Below are 22,752 nucleotides of genomic sequence, written 5' to 3'. Positions count from 1 at the left end.
CATAGCCCTCCTAATTTATTACCAAACAACTAAAATATATCCGTGCGAAATTATGGCACAACTGTATTTAGTTTACCACTCTTAGCTGGCTGGCAACTTTTTAAGTGTGTCACACACTGCATCGTAGCGCTGATATTTTATCTCGTCGACCAGTTATTAATCATCGTTAAAAAATTCTACTGAAAACAATGTTTGTTATTCCACGTGAAGCCCTGAAAATAACTCTTACAATAACAGCAAGCCGCATGCTTGTTTAAAAGATAAAAGCGGAGTGGCTTTGCGAGGCATGCTTTTCAAGAATCTCAGAAAGATTTAAAATTTGTATCCAATACTTGGAAGAAATGTATTGGCGGAAAATAAGTAAGTAAATAAATGGATGCATTTAAATCAACACAAAGATTAAAGCAATGGAACGCTTACTTTGGCAACACTATTGATTGATGTGCTCGTTTACCAACAGACATGAATGCATAGGAATTATGAAAACAAATTTTATTTATTTTTAAAGAACACATCCTTAATGTGATGACCTCCAGTTGCGATATGCATCTAATAAGCACCCCATGTTATGGAGAGAGTTAAAATAAATATTGTCAATTCTATGGTTAGGGAATTTTTTATAACAACGCAAATGTCAGGAACGGTGGTAACATGGGCTATTTTATGTGAACACACCAACCACTGCTGTGTTTGAACATTAAACAAGTGACATGTATGTAATTGGACAAATAGTATTAACCGTCAGATTTGAGTTCATAGTCCAGTGATGTAACCATTGCTCCATCACTTCCCGGGAAAAAAAAAACTGAATGATTGTGTAAAATGTTGCCATCAATGTATCGTGTTCAGTATGCCATGCTGTAATTCATTCCTGTGGAACTCAACATATAGCTTTACAAAAGAAAACCACTGGTTTACTCAGAAAAGTCACACTGAGTCCAATGAATCTTTTCCACGAGGGTCATGCATTGGGAAGGGTTGGCCTACACGAATTACACTGTACGTTTTTTTTTTTTAGCTCTGTGAGGAAACCAGAGAACACGGAGGGTAACTCATGCAGAACAGAGGGATAATGTACAAACGCCACACAGATAAGTGCCCGAGTCAGGAATTGAACCTCGATACCTCTTGCTGCGAGAAGACACGTGCGATCCTACCAGTATCAGAGCCATGTGCACTCCCCACTTCAACGACCCCATCATGCTTGGGTAACGCTGCGGTGGCAAGATGTTAACGACCTCGCCGGGTATGGAGGACATTGTGGGTTCGATCCTGACCCTGATGCCTGTATATTTGGAGTTTGCGTGTCTCTCTCCCCGTGGTCGCATGGATTTTTTTCCGGGTCCTTCGGTTTTTCCCTCCACATTTATAAATATGCGTTTAGAGTATTTGGCTGCTATCAATGTCCACGTGACAAGCCACTTTGTTGAGCCTTCATTTGTGGTTGCTTCTGAAAAAGAGCTATTTGGCGCAGTGGGCCTTACTTGATAAATAAGAAGTTTAATTTCACAAGTGTCCTTTTACAGGAAGAAGGACCGTCTTCTTGGTTCTTTCAGGTAAAGTCACGTAGAAGGGAAGTAATACAATAATAAAAATAAAACATAATAAAATAATTCTCACGACGTTTCCGCCACAACGCAAGCAGCCGTCCTCATGTGAAACCAGGTCTGTCGAGGCGACGGCGTCTGAATGAAACAGCACACATGCTTGGAGCATATATATATAAGCTGGGTTGGAAGGGGGGGGGGGAAAGGGGGCGCCTTGACAAAATAATTTGCATATCAAGAGGAATTTAGCATATTTATGGCAAATGCAGGTATGTGATTAGTACTACTTGTGTCCGTGCATGATGCAGGATTAGCAGCATCACAGGGAAGAAGGACCGCTTGTGTTGCGCCCGAAACGTCGTGATTGAATTTATTAAAAAAATTTACCTACGTGACTTTACCGAAAAAAACAAAGAGTATGAATCCTTGCAGTCACGAAAACTCCAAATCTAGAATTAAGTTTAGTTTCGCCTGAATTTCTGGCTAAATGTAGGTAATGCACGTAAGTGGAAATGCATTGCACTTTAATCTGAGAAAGATAAGTACCATTCGTAGCCGAGCATACCTCTAGAAATGAGCAGAAGTTGTGCCTACACTATGATAAACCTTAATGCTGGTTCACCTTTACAAGTGAGCTACTTATGCTTTGGTGCCAGGTTCTTTGATGCAGTAAATGCAATATCAGATACCACGCTGGCCCAGCAATCTCACTGTGTGCGAAAGCAGTTGTAATAGGTTCTTGCTGACAGCACTTACTACCGTTGTGTAAGTAGGCTTTCAAAGAGGATCTTTGTATTGATTATTCCTGCACGTGCGTTACTCTTGCTGTGGGAACTAGACTATCCATGATGTTTGTATACCTGACACAAGAAGCCTAAGCAATGCTGCTTTTCATTTAATGCTACATATGGTGGCTTTGGAAGGAAGTGGTGGCGCGGTGGTTTGCACACTGCGGCATGTTAGCAGACTACACCATGAACCCACGGGCCTGCGTTTGATTGCCGGCCATGGCGAGTGGTGACATAATCCGCGATAGATATCGGAGCCTGTTCTGGCTCCCCCTTTCATCAACCCCCAATCGCCGGTGTGGTGAAGTATGGTCTAGGACAACCCCCATGTCCAATGCAGCATGGGGAAGCCATCATCGAGTGGCGAGTGATGTCTGGACTGACGCTTCGTCAAGCAGTTGAGTGACAAAGGGCTGATTATTATGATTGTTAATCTTAGGTTTTTTCGGTAAAGTCACGTAGGTAAAAATTAAAATTAATAAAAGTAAAATAACTCTCACTTGATACAGCTATCGTGCTGTGACGGTTCCACCTGAAGACGGAAGCTTGTGTTGCCTCCGAAACGTCGTGATTTTTATTTTATTTTACTTTTATTAATTTAAAATTTTTACCTACGTGACTTTACCGAAAAAACTTAAGAAAATGAATCCTTGCAGTCACGAAAGCTTCAAATCTAGAATTATGATTGTTGTTTATCTCACTATTATGACATGATAAAGATGGCTTCTTGTTAAGTATGCCCAGCAGAGTGAAGGCCCAACTCTCAAACGTGAGTGGAAATGCCACCGTACTCTGGGAGTACAACAAGATCCTGGCCAACCAACCGACAACTGCCGATGCACCGGGACGTCAAATCTGCACCGCCGAGCCAGCTAAAGCCTCGCAACCTTTTTTTAAATCCTTTATATTAAGTTCACTTGCTTGCTTGCTTAGGACCTTGCAAATCTTTCGGTCGTTTTTTAACTCACTTCCCGAGATCCAATCGAGCTGACATTTTGCACACATACTCGTTGTGCGTGACAATGCATTTTCGTGAAAATTTTTTTCCAAAATTTTACACTGTTTAGGGAAAAACATTTAAATATTTAATTACCAATTGTTTAATGCTGCCAGACAATCATCTGACCCATAGGCGGCAGCCATCTCAAGCCAGAGGACGAGAGGACTCTAGCCGCCCCGATGCCACGCATATAAAGGATTTATAGTGAAAAACTTTGTTTTTACGGGTTAATTTTCCTGGACTCGCTCAAAATCTCGATGGCCTGCGATCTTCCGCAACAAGCGGCTAATCGAAAGATCTGACGCAGGGAGTGAGCTGGCTTTCAGGCCTGCGGTGAGGGCAATTGGCTCACGCTCAAACGTGTACGAACAACGCAGGGCAGGTGCGGCTAATTCCTTCACAGAAGGGTTTATCATGAAAGAGTGGCCCCATTGTGAGTGCGGTGAAGTGCAAATCTGCTCATCGCGTAACCGACCGCTGCACATCACGCTGACGCAGGCGATACGGACGCTGCGCGTTTAAGTGACTCCCGGTGCCATGGAATTGGATTTCCCCGACTCAACGTACAGCTGGACATTTTCGCCAGTTGCTTTTCAGATGAAATATGAAATAAGGAGTAGGAGATTTTAGATTTGAAGCTTTCATGACTGCAAGGATTCATATTCTTAGGTTTTTTTTCGGTAAAGCCACGTAGGTAAAAAAATTAAATTAATTAAAGTAAAATAAAAATAAAATCACGACGTTTCGGAGGCAACACAAGCTTCCGTCTTCAGGTGGAACATCACAGCACGATAGCTGTTTCAAGTAAGAGCAACCTTTATTAATTTAAATTTAATGTTTTACCTACGTGACTTTACCGAAAAAACCCAAGAATAAGGAGTAGGAGAATGATAGGTTCTTCTTGTGTGATATTGTTTCAATATCTCTCAGGGACCCGTGGAGATGTTGTGACCGCTGACGTAAAGGCATGTTTTGATTCGGCACACGGCCGTTCTCTCCAGCAGAAGTGGCTAAATTGAAAACACGCCGTGAAATTTAAGATTACCCCCCTACGTAGTGCACGTTTCAAACATTATCCAGCGCGTGGCCCAAGCTGAAGGTTTATTGCTCAGGAATTCCTTTTAAATCTGCTTTATGGATGTCACAAAAATGTATGCATTATATCTTGCAGCACTAAAGAGCAGTTGTTTATCTAATTTAACGTTCTCTTTTTTAATTTTCTAAAAGAAGACTTAATTAGTTATTGAGATCTGAGTTTGTCACGGGTGACATGTTGTTAATGCCTAAGCTGTAGTTTATCAGTGTAGGTACGCTTATTGGCTCATGAAGGAAAATAATATCTCATGGAAAAGGGTGACATACACCTGCAATTAGCAAGACTTGAGATCACCACATCACGGGGGGGGGGGGGTCTTTATGCCTTTGGTTATTATGGCCGTAGGTATCAGTTTTCCCATTCCCTGCTAATGATGGATGGACGAATGCTGTTTTGCAACAAAAAATAAAGGATATACGGTTTCTCGATGTCAATTCACCCTCCCCCCCACACACTTTTAATAATAGAATTGATGGATAACTACGTGTTTCTCACGGAGAAGGCCATAGCGTGTGTCCAATAAGCTCTCACTCATGATTTAATAAAGGAACTGATGTATTTATCTAAACCTGGGGGTTTTATAGTAGTAGGTTTTTACCCTTTTAAACTGGTACAAAACTGACACCTTTATTCAAGGCATCATGTTTGCAATGACCACAACACAAGTAGTCAGAAAAGCAAACAAAAAGAAGCAACTCTGATAATGATAATAATATGCACTGTCCTTGAAGTTGATTGGTCCACACCCGAGACGGCTTTCTTTAGAGCCTAGTCCCCATTGGTGTTGGACCAGATGGACCAGATGACACCAGAAGGCGTACAACTCAAACACAGTGCAATATCAGAGTATTCTGATATCAGAGTATTCTGATATTGCACTGTGTTTGAGTTGTACGCCTTCTGGTGTCATCTGGTCCAACACCAATGGGGACTAGGCTCTAAAGAAAGCCGTCTCGGGTGTGGACCAATCAACTTCAAGGACAGTGCATATTATTATCATTATCAGAGTTGCTTCTTTTGCTTTTTTGACTACTTGTGTTGTGGTCATTGCAAACATGATGCCTTGAATAAAGGTGTCAGTTTTGTACCAGTTTAAAAGGGTAAAAACCTACTACTATATTTTGGCACTGGTAAAAGAGATCTCATAGTGTAAATGCTTACCCTGGGGGTTTTCTTTAAAAAAGAAAAACCTACCAACATATCAGCTGACTCTAACCTCGCTACAATTAGCTCTTTAATTCTCAAATATTTATCTTAAAAAGAGGAATAGTATAGCCGTTTCCCGCTCAGTTGTCAATTCACATCAATCACCTCGGGTAAATACAAAGAAAGCATGCTGGGTACCAGAAGTCTTTTCAAGGTGTGCGCTAACCATTGCACCACCACTCCTCTCCTTAGATCAATATTATTGTGCTATATCTGGATTTGTTTATGACCAGATGACTCAGCAGGGCAGCGAGTGGCTCGCAAATCAAAGCAATCCTGGTTGCAGGCTGACGCAGCCCATCATTCGTCTGGGGTCGATAAAACAAGTACAACTTTGTGGGGAAGTCATCATTTGCTGCCCTCTGGGTGAAATCGCCCCGACGATAAGAACGTGGGAATTTCCATCGCTCGCTTAGTGCCGTCAACAGGAGATGGGCACAGGAAGAGAGAGGCTTTTTCACTCCTTCAAAATTCTGAGTCGACGACTCCACGTGCAATCGCCCGCTCACCTGTTCGTTGCGTCCCCCTGTTCGCCGTTCCCTGCAGGCAACCTGGCGCTGCTGCGCGTGCTGCCCCAGGTGTACGAGGTGCGCCCCTCCCCTCTGGACGTGCGGATCCCGGCGCTGCTGGCGCTGCTGGGACGCCTCACCCCCTCGGACACGCAGCACCTGCACCGTCTGCTCTTGCTTGTCGTTCGACGGAGGCCGGAGGTAAAGGGACCCTCCTCCCCCCCTCCGCGTGAAAAAAACGGAACCCTTTTCGTTGCCGCAAGGACGCACAGGCGGACGCGCTGGCCATGGCTGTCCCGGCGACACGGATGTGTAAAACTCATTCTGCATTTCGATTTAAAGCTTTCGTGACTGCAGGGATTCGTCTTCTTGGTTCTTTCGGTAAAGTCACGTAGAATGGAAAAAAAAATCATAATTAAATAATAAAAATAAACATAATTAAATAACTTATTTGATTATGTTTTATTTTTATTATTTTAAATAAAACATAATAAAATCATTCTCACGACGTTTCGGCCACAACGCAAGCAGCCGTCCTCAGGTGGAGAACAGGTCTGTCTAGAGGACGGCTGCTTGCGTGGCCGAAACGTCGTGAGAATTATTTTATAATGTTTTATCATTTTATTATTTATTTTTTTCCATTCTACGTGACTTTACCGAAAGAACCAAGAAGATCATTCTGCGTTGTTGTGCAGCAGCAGCAGCAGCAGCATCATGGTCAGATAGGCCAGTCGGTGTCCACGGCACTTTTCGTCATTTGGTTCCACTTCCTCTGCCTCGTACCAATGTGCTCAAGTAGCGCCCCAACCTTCTGGCACCGATCTCACGGGTCGTCGTCGTCGTCAAGTCATTCTCTGTTCGCTTTTTAAATCCTTTATATTACGTTCACTTGCTTGCTTGCTTGCGCGCTTACGACCGTGCAAATCTTTCGGTCGTATTTTAACCCACTTCCCGTGATCCAATCGAGCTGACATTTTGCACACAGACTCGTTGTGCGTGACGATTTATTTTCGTGAATTTTTTTTCCAAAATTTTACACTTTTTAGGAATTTTTTTTAAATATTTAATTACCAATTGCTTAATGGTGGCAGGCTATCATCTGACCCATAGGTGGCAGCCATCTCAAGCCAGAGGACGAGAGGACTCTAGCCGTCACGCATATAAAGGATTTATAGTGAAAAACTTAGTTTTTACGGGTTTACTTTTTTTTCTCCTTCTGGTTCCTTCCATTTTTGCAAACAACACTTTACATTTTTACTGTTGTTGTCCATCCTACATGTGTGTCCAAATAGCATCACGGGCAGTCATAGATATGCATAGATACACACCTCCCTTCTGTGACTCCACATTTCAGATCAAATGTATTTTAAGTCATCGGCCTGTTGGCTGTTTAGACCAAAGTAGTCAAACAGCATTGGTGCAATAAGTAAGCAAACTCTGGACTGGTTTTGACCTCCTGGGTCTCATCTGCATCCTCGGCTTGTTAAATGGCGTCGACTTACCCGATGTAATTGGCAACAGTACTCTGTCTAAACGACGTGAGGTTGTGGGAGCAGTTCTAAAAGATAGTCCAGCAAGCTGTTTTTTTGGCAGGTTATGTGTGTGATGTTTTAGTGTTCTACCTTTGCAAGTGTGGGCTTTATTCAGGCACTCTGGTTTCCGCTAGATAAAGAGGAAACCAGTGTGGGATTGCTCCAGTCACGTAGATACAGTGAGGGAAAAAAGTATTTGATCCCCTGCTGATTTTGTACGTTTGCCCACTGACAAATAAATGATCAGTCTATAATTTTAATGGTAGGTTTATTTGAACAGTGAGAGACAGATTAACAACAACAAAATCCAGAAAAACGCATGTCAAAAATGTTATAAATTGATTTGCATTTTAATGAGGGAAATAAGTATTTGACCCCCTCTCAATCAGAAAGATTTCTGGCTCCCAGGTGTCTTTTATACAGGTAATGAGCTGAGATTAGGAGCACACTCTTAAATGGAGTGCTCCTAATCTCAGCTTGTTACCTGTATAAAAGACACCTGTTCACAGAAGCAATCAATCAATCAGATTCCAAACTCTCCACCATGGCCAAGACCAAAGAGCTCTCCAAGGATGTCAGGGACAAGATTGTAGACTTTCACAAGGCTGGAATAGGCTACAAGACCATCGCCAAGCAGCTTGGTGAGAAGGTGACAACAGTTGGTGCGATTATTCGCAAATGGAAGAAACACAAAAGAACTGTCGATCTCCATGCAAGATCTCACCTCGTGGAGTTGCATTGATCATGAGAACGGTGAGGAATCAACCCAGAACTACACGGGAGGATCTTGTCAATGATCTCAAGGCAGCTGGGACCATAGTCACCAAGAAAACAGTTGGTAACACACTATGCCGTGAAGGACTGAAATCCTGCAGCGCCCGCAAGGTCCCTCTGCTCAAGAAAGCACATATACATGCCTGTCTGAAGATTGCCAATGAACATCTGAATGATTCAGAGGACAACTGGGTGAAAGTGTTGTGGTCAGATGAGACCAAAATGGAGCTCTTTGGCATTAACTCAACTCGCCGTGTTTGGAGGATGAGGAATGCTGCCTATGACCCCAAGAACACCATCCCCACCGTCAAACATGGAGGTGGAAACATTATGCTTTGGGGATGTTTTTCTGCTAAGGGGACAGGACAACTTCACTGCATCAAAGGGACGATGGACGGGGCCATGTACCGTCAAATTTTGGGCGAGAACCTCCTTCCCTCAGCCAGGGCATTGAAAATGGGTCGTGGATGGGTATTCGAGCATGACAATGACCCAAAACACACGGCCTAGGCAACAAAGGAGTGGCTCAAGAAGAAGCACATTAAATGTCCTGGAGTGGCCTAGCCAGTTTCCAGACCTTAATCCCATAGAAAACTGTGGAGGGAGCTGAAGGTTCAAGTTGCCAAACGTCAGCCTCGAAACATTAATGACTTGGAGAAGATCTGCAAAGAGGAGTGGGACAAAATCCCTCCTGAGATGTGTGCAAACCTGGTGGCCAACTACAAGAAACGTCTGACCTCTGTGATTGCCAACAAGGGTTTTGCCACTAAGTACTAAGTCATGTTTTGCAGAGGGGTCAAATACTTATTTCCCTCATTAAAATGCAAATCAATTTATAACATTTTTGACATGCGTTTTTCTGAATTTTGGTGTTGTTATTCTGTCTCTCACTGTTCAAATAAACTTACCATCGAAATTATAGACTGATCATTTCTTTGTCAGTGGGCAAACCTACAAAATCAGCAGGGGATCAAATACTTTTTTCCCTCACTGTAGGTTACTTTGAACCTATTTACGTGACTTTACCGAAAGACCCAAGGATATGAATTCCTGCAGTCACGAAAGCTTGAAGTCAAGATTTATCATCATCTAATATCCACAAAGACAAAGATTCCCCGTATAGCCTGTAACAGACTGTTGGGGCAAGTGCTGTTAGGGAGCACCTTTGAAGGCCTGTACGGCACACGAGAGGGTGTGTGGCCATCACCACGCCCGGCCGCCTTTGTCTCCCTTGGTGGCGATGTTTACTACACACAACACCAGGCACTCATTTGAGGCTGCATCGACCTAGGGGAGGCCCAGTACCGGTTCAGATAATCGTCACTGGTGTTGGCCATGAGCAGAAATCGAACCTGGGTCGTCGTAGTGAAGCGTGCTAACCGCAGCACCACCGCTCTCCACACACCCACACACACATACACTTTGTTCTGAAGGCGAGAGTACAATTGTTATGGTTGCTGTTATTTTAAATGTTCAACTTTGGCTGCTGCCAAATCGAGTCCACGTATCAATTTACGGTGAATTTTGTGTGCAATCCCTTTACGCCTGTGCTGAGGTCATCCAAATCACGATACAATGGGAACCCTTTTTCACTCCGATGAATAACGCCGTACTGAATGCTGACATGCCAAAGTTGCTGGCTCAGAATCATGGCACTGTCACCCAGCTACAATATATACGCACATATTTGTTGGGTTATATTTTGCCTGCATGTACGTATGTTGAACTTACGCAGCCAACCGTGCTGATCGAAGGTGAAAATTCTATTGTAAATACCTGAGGTGTGGACTCGAGTCATGTGACTTGGACTCGAGTCAGACTCGAGTCATGAATTTGATGACTTCAGACTCGACTTGGACTTGCATAACAATGACTTTGTCCCACCTCTGAGGTGTGGACTCGAGTCATGTGACTTGGACTCGAGTCAGACTCGAGTCATGAATTTGATGACTTCAGACTCGACTTGGACTTGCATAACAATGACTTTGTCCCACCTCTGAGGTGTGGACTCGAGTCATGTGACTTGGACTCGAGTCAGACTCGAGTCATGAATTTGATGACTTCAGACTCGACTTGGACTTGCATAACAATGACTTTGTCCCACCTCTGGTAAATACTATAGTAATAATAATTTACACTTCTAAAGCACCTTTCAAGTCAAGTGAAGGCACACATTTACCACTCAAAGTGCCATCGCATTAAAAGTCTAACTCAACGTAACATTAGAAAATTCTAAAGAATGAGAAAAATATATATACGTATATTCATATATATATTTACAAACTATCTACCCGGAGATCACAAGGTGCTGTACAAACACACGCACACATGCAGGCTCACTCCAATTAGAAAAAACAACCCCAAAAACAAAACATTCAAGAAATATAAAAAGCCCTTCAAAACAAGTTTGCGTCTCGAGGTGCAATTTGTGTCTATGCATGTTGAACTTCTGTCGCACCGTACGTAGCCAACCGTGAGTGGGTCAGTGAGTGGGTCAGTGTATGTATGTTGGATTTCTTTTGTACCGTACGTAGCCAACCGTGAGTGGGTGAGTGTATGTATGTTGAACTTTTTTCGTACCGTACGCAGCCAACCGTGCTAATCAGAGAATAATACGAGGTGGGGGTGGGGGGCAGTTAGCAGAGCGAAGGCCCAGTAGAAGTGAATTCCACAGCCTAGGGGGGTGGGGGGGGGCACTAGAAGAGGCCCGGTCACCCATCGTCGCCGTACAGAGACTTGACCTCGGCAACACACAACGGGCCGGGCTGTGTTGACGTTTTCACCATGTATGGTGGCGCAATGGAAAAGCGGCCGAACACACTCATTTTGCAGGTTTCCCACTGCGCGCGGCTCCGCAGTGTGTATACAGATGTCACGGAAAGTTTCGGTTTGGTCCCCAAGACAGCTGGACCTCGCCGATGAAATTCAACAGCCAAAACACGTGCGCGTGGTGCACATATGCACGATGAGCAAATGCTACCTCGATTCGTGTGCCACGTGGAGATCGTATATTCTAATTTTGAAACCCCTTAAAATAATGTCAGTCTCAGTAAATTGGTCAAAGGTGTTTGTTTCCGTCTTCTATTGAAGGCATTAAAGCATTTACAGTCCTGCGGTGGGTATAACGAGTGTGAATTCTGTGCTCATCAAAGGTTTATTTCAAAACAACTCCTCCGCACGAGTTTGAGTGGCAGGATGGCAGTAATGGCAAATGAAAAAAATACAGAGCAGAAAAAGAAAATACTTTCAACATTTAGGTTTTCAAAGAAAGAAACTATTGATGCAGCTGTTTAAGGAGGGGGAAAAAAACTCGATGTCACGTCGCCAAAATAACCCCGTTTTGCGTGACCTTAGCAGCGTAGAGATTAGCAGCCAAGAGACTCGGAGGATTAGGCCATTGTATCAGATACGCTGCGCTGGTACTCTAGAGATCAAGATCAACTTACTGCCGAGGACGAAGCAATTAGAACGTTCATGACCCTGATCTCGAAAGACCGATCTTGAGACCCAAAGGGGTTCGTTGGCCCCTCTTTTTAAATCCTTTATATTAAGTTCACTTGCTTGCTTGCTTGTGCGCTTACGACCGTGCAAATCTTTCGGTCGTTTTTTAACCCACTTCCCGTGATCCAATCGAGCTGACATTTTGCACACAGACTCGTTGTGCGAGACAATTAATGTTCGTGAAATTTTTTTTCCAAAATTGTACACTTTTTAGGAAAAAATAAATTATATTTAATTACCAATTGCTTAATGGTGGCAGGCAATCATTTGACCCATAGGTGGCAGCCATCTCAAGCCAGAGGACGAGAGGACTCTAGCCGCCACGCATATAAAGGATTTATAGTTAAAAACTTTGTTTTTACGGGTTAATTTTTATTAATCTGGCTTGTACTGGTGATCACCAAGCCTTAACCAGCTTCACGACTGCTTAGCCTCCGAGATCGGACAAAATCAGGCCCTTTCAATACAATACAAAACACTTTGGTTTTCTATGGAATCTAATTGTAAATGCACACAGCATCTGCGCCTAAGGCCTGCGGTCAACTCAAGCTTTGTTTTCATAACTACGTGAGGGATAATAAGAACGGCTTGATTTGAAGCTTTCGTGACTGCAGGAATCCATACTCTTTGGTTCTTTCGGTAAATTCACGTAGTTAGAAATAAAATAAAATAGAACAAATCACGACGTTTTGATCGAAACACGAGCAGTCGTCATTAAGCAAAGAGGCCTCTTTAGAGGCCAAAGAGTAAGAACAGCTTGTTTCTTTGTAACACGGTATTTTGTAAACAGCTACATAATAGGGTCATTAGAATGTTTCATGAGACACTGAAAACCGACAGTGGATCACTGAGCAACACTGGACCTTCTCTTCGTGGGACGGGTTCAGTGTGTTGAAAAGTTGAAGTTCCTGAAAGCGCGACCAGGCCTGCGCAAAGTGACCTCAGGGTTGTATTATCTAAAACAGATGCCAATAAGCGAGTCAACGCACGCCTGGCATAACGGATAACAACACGGTAGTGTGATATTGCTGACATCGCATTCCCTATTGTTGTTGTTGTGAATATGTTTGGGTTTTGAGCATGACTACGATGAATCCACTGATTCAGAAGGCGTCACAGGCATGTGGGATGGCTGGAAGGCCCAGCCAAGGCTGGCTCTGGGGACTTGTAGCTGGGGGCTTTCGTGGACTCAGTGATGGTAGCGTCAGCCAACAATCTTGGGGGCCACAAGAGTCAGGGACACGTATCTCCCTCGTTCTTTTTTTATTCTCCAGGAGTGAACGTTGAACTATGGTCCTAGTTACTAGACATTGAAGAAATGTGCGGAAGTTAATTTAAATGTTCATGCCATCAGATGGCGACACTCATATATACAAGAATGAGGGCCAGTCAAAACATATGTGGTTTAGAGGTTATAAATAATATGAGTGAGCAGTCCGTTGAAATTCAAGGGAAATTTATTCATGGAGGGGGTTTATTCATTCCACGGTGAATTGGTGGATTTAATTTGATGAATTTAAAATGACACATTGAAACAATAACTATAAACGAATTTCTTTGTTTTACCAGGTGAAGCCCACTGAGCTATATAGATATTTTTCAGAAGCGACCTGGCCACAAATGAAAGCTCAAGGAGGTGGCTTATCATGTGGACATTTATCATAGCCAAATACTCTAAACGCGTGTTTATAAACGTGGAAGAGAAAACCGGAGGACCCAGAGAAAAATCCACGCGACTACAGGGCGAACGTGCAAATTCCAAGTATACAGGCGTCAGGATTGGGATCGAACCCACGACCTGCCGTATACCAGGCGAGGCAGATAACATCCCACCACCGGGGCACCCCATAACAATTACAATTGTTGTGTAATAATAAAAATAATATCACCTTGATAACACAATCTCTGGCACAATAATGTTTAAAGGTAGGTTCCGGAGACAATTGTAACAGTTGCAAAAGAGCTACAGGAAAATATTACAGCTTTACCCTTTCTGGTGTGATTTCAACAGTAATAAGAAAGTATCTCTGGGATACATTTGCCAGCAGCAATACACTGAATGCTTTGGCATTTACATTGTCTTTGTACTGTTTGACTTTGGAGGCCTTTGGTCTATCACTGGTGAGACAAAGGAAAGAGGCTGTATCTGGTGTAGGCCAATCACTGTCAAGGGCAGTGCAAACACTATCAACGCATATTTGTTTGGTTCATGCGGACTTGATGCACACTTGATGCCTTGTGGTAGGTGTCTATTTCGTGTTTGAACATCTTAACACCTCCTGTATTTATGCCAGAAAGGGTAAATCCTTTACATAAAAAAACAGTAATTACATTTGTGATGCACACAGTGTCTCACAGACATAAATGGCCACAACTCAGACAAAGGGCACCGGGTCAACAAGAGGAATTGTTTGGGATTATTTATTCTTTAAAATTAAAACATATACTAAGCTTTCAACGGATGCTTCATTTAATGGGATTGGCAGAGCGGTCTCGGAGTTCTCAGAACCAACAGACAAACAGCTGCTCATTATATAGATGTGAGATGACATGCAGCGATCTAATATTATACAATTAGTAAATAAAGGCATGACTTCCAACCAGGCCGAACACTGGGTCAGCGTGACTTTCTGAATTTTTGCGAAAACACTAATTTAAATGCCCCCTCTCACCCCTTATATTTAAGGACAAAGAGCTCTTTGTTAGGCAACTGGTACAATTGCTCTTAATTCTCACCTCTTACGGCTATTATGGGTTGGTGTGATCATTTCTATTCATATGCACCTCCTCAGTGCTGATGTTATTGCCCTGAACCAGGTACTTACAAATGACAAGATATTTTACTCAGGAACGTAGGATTATTCTTCTTCTTGGTTTTTTCGGTAAAGTCACGTAGAAGGGAAGTAATAAAATAATAAAAATAAAACATAATAAAATAATTCTTACGACGTTTCGGCGAAAACGCAAGCAGCCGGCTTGCCGGCTGCCGGCTGCCGGCTGCTTGCGTTGTAGCCGAAACGTCGTGATAATTATTTTTATTCTACGTGACTTTACCGAAAAAACCAAGAAGATGAATCCCTGCAGTCACGAAAGCTTTAAATCGAAACGTAGGATTAGTCTTGCTGATGGTGGAACAAACTCACGACTGTCGAATTCTGCTGTTGGGTGTCCCTGAGTAACGAACAAGGCCACACAAACCAATGGGCAGTTCCCAGTCCACGTGTAACGTGGGTTCAGTGCTTTGGCGGCGAATTTTGCTTAACACATGGACAGTGTTGGGGCATTCGGTGTTAAAGTTAATTGTTGGCTTAAAGGCCCCATTTGTGACTTCCTCTGAGGGGGGGGCGAAGGGCTCTGGAAATCCCTCAGGACACTCGTTGGTGAACAACTCTAAAATCAAGTATAAACCCTCATAGCAAAGGCCTGCGCGCGCACAGGCACACACACGTGCGCGCGTGCATCCACACACTCCTGCGCATGTGCATGAAGATGATTGGCTTTCTTGCGAAAGGCAGTTAGTTGGATTACGGGCTTTGTGGGTAACGACACTCGTGACAGAGAGATCCACTGAAATTCAAGCATCTCAATGACATGGATGTCGAGGTTCCGTATTATTTTGGATATCTGCCAAATCATTTGCACACCGACAGTGGCAAACGATAACAGATTATTGTGACTTCATTGGCACCGTGTTTAATAACTACTTTACACATGATGACAAGCTTAGGCAATGCCTCGAAGCAAAAGTGCAATAATAGACAAAAAAAACGTGATTTAGATGAACACTTGAAGTCTCGTACTTGAGCTGGCAAATTGCACGTAATAGGATACGCAGTGCAGATATGTGTCCATGTCTTGTATTTAACCAGAGATGGAGGGATACAATCAGCTTACGTGCAGGAGCTAGTGGGATTGGTGTGGTGTGAGACCGAGAGTGATAGGCTTTGGGAGGCCTACATTCAGCAGTGGATAGCTCATGGCTGTTGTTGACGATGTAAACAAGCGAGGACGCATTTGAGGTTCGAAATGTTATTTTGCGGTGGAAAACTGACTCATGATAATTACATAGCAACTGTTGTAATTTTGTTAAACTGGTTGAAAATATCATTTGGTTACAGACAGTTTCACTTTTGTATGTAAGCTCAATCATTAAAGGACCTGCTCTTGACAAATGATGTCACACTGGGTCATCGGCATCAACCTGATTGCGGACGTCATGCCTTTGGACATTCCCAGCAAAAGTTATGGGGAGGCTGCCAGGGCAAATTGAAACGTTCAATTCCACGCACAGCAGTGCAGTGGCATACGAACCCTTTCTCGTGTCTGCCAGTGATTTGCACGCATGAACGTTCTAGGATCAAAAGATTCGTGTACGTGGAGTGTCTGGGTACAAGAAGCCCCAGAGCAGGGCCTCACCATGCCCCATGTGTCAGCCCCTATATACAGGACCCATTCACGCCACAGGCTTGAAGCCCTTTGTATGGCCCCCACACCACAGCTCTGGGGTCCTCTTAATTCTCTTCGTGTGGTGGTGACTTCTCAATAAACCGAACCACACCCCCGGATTGTTTTAGCCTTTATGCATTTGGCGGCATAAACGTATTTTTGTTCATTGTTGATATTTGCTTACTCTCTCACTTTATTCCTTGGCGGTTGATAAAATGTGGTACCGCTTTGTGGGAAGTCATAATTTTTGGAGTATTTGGCTGCTATACATTTCCACATGACAAGCCACTTCGTTATCATTTTGTGGCCAGGTCGCTTATAAAAAAGAGCTGTATAGCTCAGTGGGCCTTACCTGTTAAAATAAAAATAGGTTAGTAAAAATATTGCTTAGTTCAAATGTACACCGCACACGTGAACAGCCGTGCATGTATGTATGTATTCACGTGGGGAGCGGTAGTGTAGCGGTTAGCGCGCTGCGCTCACTGGCCAACATCAGTGATGATTATCTGAACCGGCCCTGGGCCTCCCCTAGGTCGACTCAGCCTCAAATGAGTACCTGGTGCGATGTGTAATCATCGCCACTTGGGAGACAAAGGCGGCCGGGCGTGGTGTTGGCCACGCACCCCCTCGTGTGCCGTGCCGGCCTTTATAGGTGCTCGCTAACAGCACTTGCCCCTACAGTCTGTTAAGGCTATATGGGGGATCTTTGTCTTTATGTGCACATATACATGCAGCTTGATGGTCTTTCGGGCCGAGTGATGTTCGCTAAAGGGCTCAGGGCTCAGTAGCCCTTACCTGACAAAATAAAAACATAGTTTAGTTGATCCTGCTGATTGGGCCCCATTGTGGGGGTGTGGAATTTTCACGTTTGGCTCAGGACCATCAATAGAGATGAGCTCAGCCTCCAATCGTCTTTGGAGTACAAGGATATATGAGCACAAGACCATTCTGTATCTCCACATAGTCGTAACGATGTGTTTTGGTCCATACGTCTACTGACTTTCCAGGCAAATTTTATTAAGTAGCAATTGTCAACTCTGGACTGGGTTTGACATTCTGCGTTTCATCGGCGGAAAATAACATGAAAAATGTAATCTGATTCTCAATCCACCAATAGATGAAGGACTTCGCTGGTCATGTTGGTGATGGGCTTTGTTTGACGAAAGCTCACAACACTGGCCAAAGTGGGTTGGGGAAGGAGGGGAGGGAGTACGTGTAGAGAATCGGTTCTAATATCACTTGTCATTGACTGTTAGCCCTGACTGTGCATCGCTCGGGTCACCGGGTTCATGGCACAGTGGGATAACCAACGTACCAAGGCTCAACCTCGTTTGGAATATACACCACACCGAAATAAAACTTTACATTGGCACGTGAGATTTACAAATGCAGCAATCACATTTAATCAAATTGTAAAATCGTATCATTAAGTAGATGCGCATCACCGCTTGTGACAGATCCATCGATGATGCCGTAATTGCAGGCACTTTCCTGTTATTTACGCACTTTACTGAGGTTACGTGAGGCCACATTTTCCCATTTCCACATGGGCCAAATGCAGGTATTTCAAGTTCAATTTCACAGTCTCTGACTGAAAATACCACTGGGGGCCCTTTACCAACCACTTTTCAGGCCACGTAAACCACCTACGGATACTTACAGCCATCGACATCGTTCGCGAAATGTGCACTTTCCACAATATGAATGAATAGATGTAAGTAATGTCACGTGTTTTTTAAATCGTTCTATCAATCGTATTATATGGCTGTGTGAAATGAGAATGCCATTTTCTGTACTAACGCTCCATCGTATTTTGTTGGTAACCCTAACCACCCGTCGAGAAGCCATGTAATGCTTTCATTATAATCAGCTTCCATCATTAGGATCTCAGTGTGGCGCCTTTTTCCAGTCGACCAAGTGGCGTAGAATCCCTAATGCTTACGACCGCCGTGTCTCATCTCATGTCGCAAAAAGCGTGTTTCATAATTACCCCGGGGAACTGATGATCACTTGTGAGTAATTGGAATTCAGGAAAATGTACTGCAATTTGTTGCGTGTAGATTTTAGTTTAGCTGTAATGAAGGGGGACAAAAACCAAGAAAAGCCTTGGTAAAGCTTTCTAATATGATACAAAAAACCGATTTAAAATAATAAAAATTTTTAATCAAACGTAGCCCACTGAGCTATGAGGCTCTTTTTCAGAAGCGACCTGGCCACAAATGATAGGACACCAAAGTGGCTTATCACGTGGAAATTTATATCAGTCAAATACTCTAAATGCATGTTTCTCAATGTGGAGGGAAAAAATCGGAGAGCCCGGAGAAAAATCCACACAACCACGGGGAGAACATGCAAACTCCAAATATACAGGCGTCAGGGTCGGGATTGAACCGACGACCTCCTGCATACCGGGCGAGGTAGTTAACATCTCACTATTGTCCTCTAGTGCTGGGCTATTTATATATTTTAAGTAATTGATCACTTATTATTGGTTCGGATATTCGACGAATCATTCAGTCATTATTGAAAATAAGCCTCACCTCTGTTCCCACGTGACGTTAGATGGTCAGGTGATGGGCGGGGCCTTGGTGAGGTCATTGGCATCAGCAGGCGCGTCTCGCTGGGCGTGGCTTGTAGGGGTTTCCGGCTTTCGCCCAGACAGGTTATGGCGGCATCTGCAATGTTAAAGGAAACTCAAATACACTTTGGTTCTTATTTGATACCTACGTGACTTCACCGAAAGAAGCAAAGAGTATGGATTCCTGCAGTCACGACAGCTTCAAATCAAGATTGAAACTCAAATAATAGACCGTGAACAAGGAGGCAATTCTAATATTTCAATTGATCAGTTCAAGCTATACAAGGCTTCTTATCAATGCCGAAGCAGCAATCTCTGCTGACTCTTCCAAACACCCTTCTCCAATAACATTCTCTGATCTGCGAATGATACTAAAAAACATTTTTTATTGGCTTAAGAAACAAGTCAGCCAACAGCAGTTGATCCTCAAGTTATTGATTTCCATAAACAAATATTGTCACGATGCTACGGGCTTGAGCATGCAGGATTTATTTGGCGGTTGGAAAAAATAACAGCACTACGACGATTGTTTTATAACTGAAGGGTACCGCGCAACAAATGATTTCCCTGGTATTTAGCATAGTGATACTGACTGCATCCGGAAGAGGGAAATTTGCAGACCCCATAAGCAGATTACTCTGTCCTGATGCCAAAGCAGACACATGGGTGCTCCGGGCTATGCACATTCTACCACTGATCTTTTATTTCTTCCAGCGTGTTTCTTTTGGTCTTGTTACATATCCCGTCAATATAAAAACGTCTCTGTACATACTTCCAACGTAATTGGGTTATGGCTTATTGCAGAGGTCGCAAACAGGTTTTGATTCCTTACCCGTACCCGTACCCGGCCACACCAGGGTCGCAAACGGGTACCCGTACCCGGCCCGTTCCCTACCCGTACCCGTACCCTACCCGAAATGAGTGACAAACGGTTACTCAACCAGTGACTCACGGCCTACCCGTACCCGGCCACACCAGGGTCGCAAACGGGTACCCGTACCCGGCCCGTTCCCTACCCGTACCCGTACCCTACCCGAAATGAGTGACAAACGGTTACTCAACCAGTGACTCACGGCCTACCCGTACCCGGCCGCTCCAGGGTCGCAAACGGCTACCCGTACCCGTACTCGGCCGGGTACGGGTAGCCGGGTATCGGGTAGGGTACGGGTGTTGGGTACCCGGTTGCGACCTCTGGAGGTTATTGTGAGGCTGATGCTCAAACCAGACGTGGAACGCCATGAGCAAGACAAAAACAAATGCAGCTTCCCGCTGCCTTGCAAATCATCTGTGGGTTGCAGCAGTCATTTTGAACACCAGTCTCCCTTTATTTTTCCAGTTGAGTTTGAATTGCAATAATAGAATAGATAATACGGATTTTAAAAATATATATTATGTAATAGTTTTTACAGCACATTTCCATTTCCCATTTCTTTATTCACCCCCCCCTCCCCTCCACATTCTCACTATATTCTGTTCTACGGTGAATACATTTCAAATCGTAATTGTTAGATGGTGGCACCGATAAAATGACAGTCCCTTCACTCGGCCCTCTTAATCCACGCTCGTAGCAAATTTCCACGAGAATTTAGTTTCTCGTTTTCACATTTAAGCACAATGTCACGAGCACGGGCCCTAAACGTCCAGCAGTTGGCAACAAGCAGCACGATTGAGGTCGCAATAGACAAGAGTGAACACGTTTATTGTCGTCGAGCGAGGTTATAAGAGCCTGGGCAGAGAGGCGGTGGGAGAGAATTCCAGAGTGGAGAAGTGCGGGCGAAAAGAAGCTGAGAGAGAAGTGTGGTGGTTGAACACAGCGTGGGTGCATCGAAACAGTCTGGTAGGCTAAGTTCGATTAGCATGGTTGGCTACGTACGGTGCGAAAGACGTTCAACATACAGGCATACATATTATACATACGAGCTTTCAACATGGGTGGGGTTCACGTGAACAGTAACCATGGCAGTCGCGACAGAAGAGTGATACGGAGGTGACTGATTGCCGGTGAGCGAGCGACTGATGTGAATGAGTGGGTGAGTGACTGGGTGCGTGAGTGGGTGAATGAGTGAGGGAATGAGTGGGTGAATGAGTGGGTGATTGAGTGAGTAGTTCAGTTATCGAGTGACTGGAGTTAATCGTTGGGTGCTGGATCATCAATCACCCCCGACCGCTTCACTTTCAATTCAAACAAAGTGCAGCGAGGCAGGAACTGGGTGCTCCTCCTCGGATATGCTTCGCGTCGGCACGGTCGCAGCAATAATTGTTCGGAGTTAGAGAATGCTTCAACCCGTAGGGAGGCTACATCCTCTCAACCACCACACAAGCATGCCGAAAACAAGGGGCGGCCGTGTCGAATGCTTATTCGGTGGACCGTTCGTTGGTGGTGCTGTTCGTGCAAAGCGCGCGGCCACGTGGCGCGAATTCGATCTCCGTGGAGTCGGGTCGCTACGGGGCAGGGCTCGAAACAAGCGTCGGTCACAATTCCAGGTGAGTCGTAGCGGCGTGCTGTGACTGCCGCGTCAAGCCTTTCACCAGTTCCCCGCCTTCATGTGCCGCTCACAGCAGGCCGTGTGGGACTGTGGACAATATAAACCTCCGTGGGACGTAGAGCGTGTTCTAAGTGGTATTTTCTGGATGGGTTGCACTTAAAAATATATATATATCTGAATGCCAACACCCAGTGCAGAAACACCGGCGCAACCAAGTCTAATCGTTGGCGATCCCCAGCGGAAATCTACGGAGCGTGAGCGAGAGAGACACACGAGAGGCCACTTGTGCATTTAACAAACGGTGGCCAGAGATCGTGCATGAAAGTTCGGTACTTCAAAGTGACGCAGGCCCGGATTAAATATAGGTGTCTGGGACAACTGCGTCAAAATCATGCAAGAGTAAAAAAAAACGTATTTTCGCACTGATTTCACCCATGTTTGATTTCCAGCCACGGGTAACATCAGTGGCGATTGATATATTAAATGGTCATGGTGCCTTCCCCACCTCACCAACAGACCCTGACCAGCGCCGTGCTGTATGGTCAAACAACTGCCCATGAATGACGTGGCAGGGCCAGCCCTTGCATCCAGCATCGGATGAACACAGGGCTGTAAGTTATTATAATCAAACGTAATATTAGCGACCGATGTCGTTAATTACAGCGCAATTATTTAACGATTAACATCTCGTTTATGTGTAAACAATGGATAATTACGATGGAATTACTTTGTGATTGAAGTTGTGGCTCGTTGGTATTGCGTACATTAATTTTTATAATACTTAATATGCAGGAGCATGCGTGCAGCATTGGATAACCAAGAACATATGTTGCCTTAGCCCTACTGCAATCATAACAAGCCACGAATAAGTAGTATATTACTTACATACTGTTGCTAATGGCCAATTAATCAAATCTTGTCATATAAAAAAACAAGAAAGGCTAATTTAAGAAAACACTATTTAAACAAAAGTGATTTTTGCTTTATATTCAATTTTTCTTAACAACGTGATAGTATCCAGGCATTTAACTTTTTGAGGGTGTGTGATGCCTTGCAAAGTTAAATATCTTCAAACATTTCTCTAATAAGTATTTCATGAATAGAACATTAAAGACAAGCCACAGGTGCGATTGTGGCCATGCAGCCAACACTACGGGCCGTACATTGAACCCCTGTACTCTGCACTCCTTCAATTAAGGAGGAATAGCCAGACTACATGAACTCTATCTGTCCTGAAGCCCTCTCGTCGTGGCTAGCAGACCTCGACATTGACATTTAGCTCCCGAACA

At 44.1% G+C, this 22,752-nt stretch overlaps 1 protein-coding gene across 6 annotated transcripts in view; it reads left to right on the top strand.

Annotated features, from left to right (window-relative positions):
- VEPH1 (ventricular zone expressed PH domain containing 1) overlaps positions 1 to 22,752 on the top strand; it is a 202,212-nt gene that overhangs the window by 114,192 nt on the left and 65,268 nt on the right. For all 6 annotated transcript variants that reach the window (XM_061565944.1, XM_061565947.1, XM_061565945.1 and 3 more), the window contains one exon: positions 6,184 to 6,347. In XM_061565944.1, the coding sequence (XP_061421928.1) occupies positions 6,184 to 6,347 (164 nt within the window). The remainder of the gene's footprint in view (positions 1 to 6,183; positions 6,348 to 22,752) is intronic.

Source organism: Lethenteron reissneri, chromosome 36 (genome assembly GCF_015708825.2).
Source record: "Lethenteron reissneri isolate LAM-NWPU_2019-01 chromosome 36, ASM1570882v1, whole genome shotgun sequence".
Lineage (NCBI taxonomy): Eukaryota > Metazoa > Chordata > Hyperoartia > Petromyzontiformes > Petromyzontidae > Lethenteron > Lethenteron reissneri.
The sequence above is the reverse complement of the archived record's forward strand: the minus strand, read 5'-3'. Positions and strand labels throughout refer to the sequence as shown.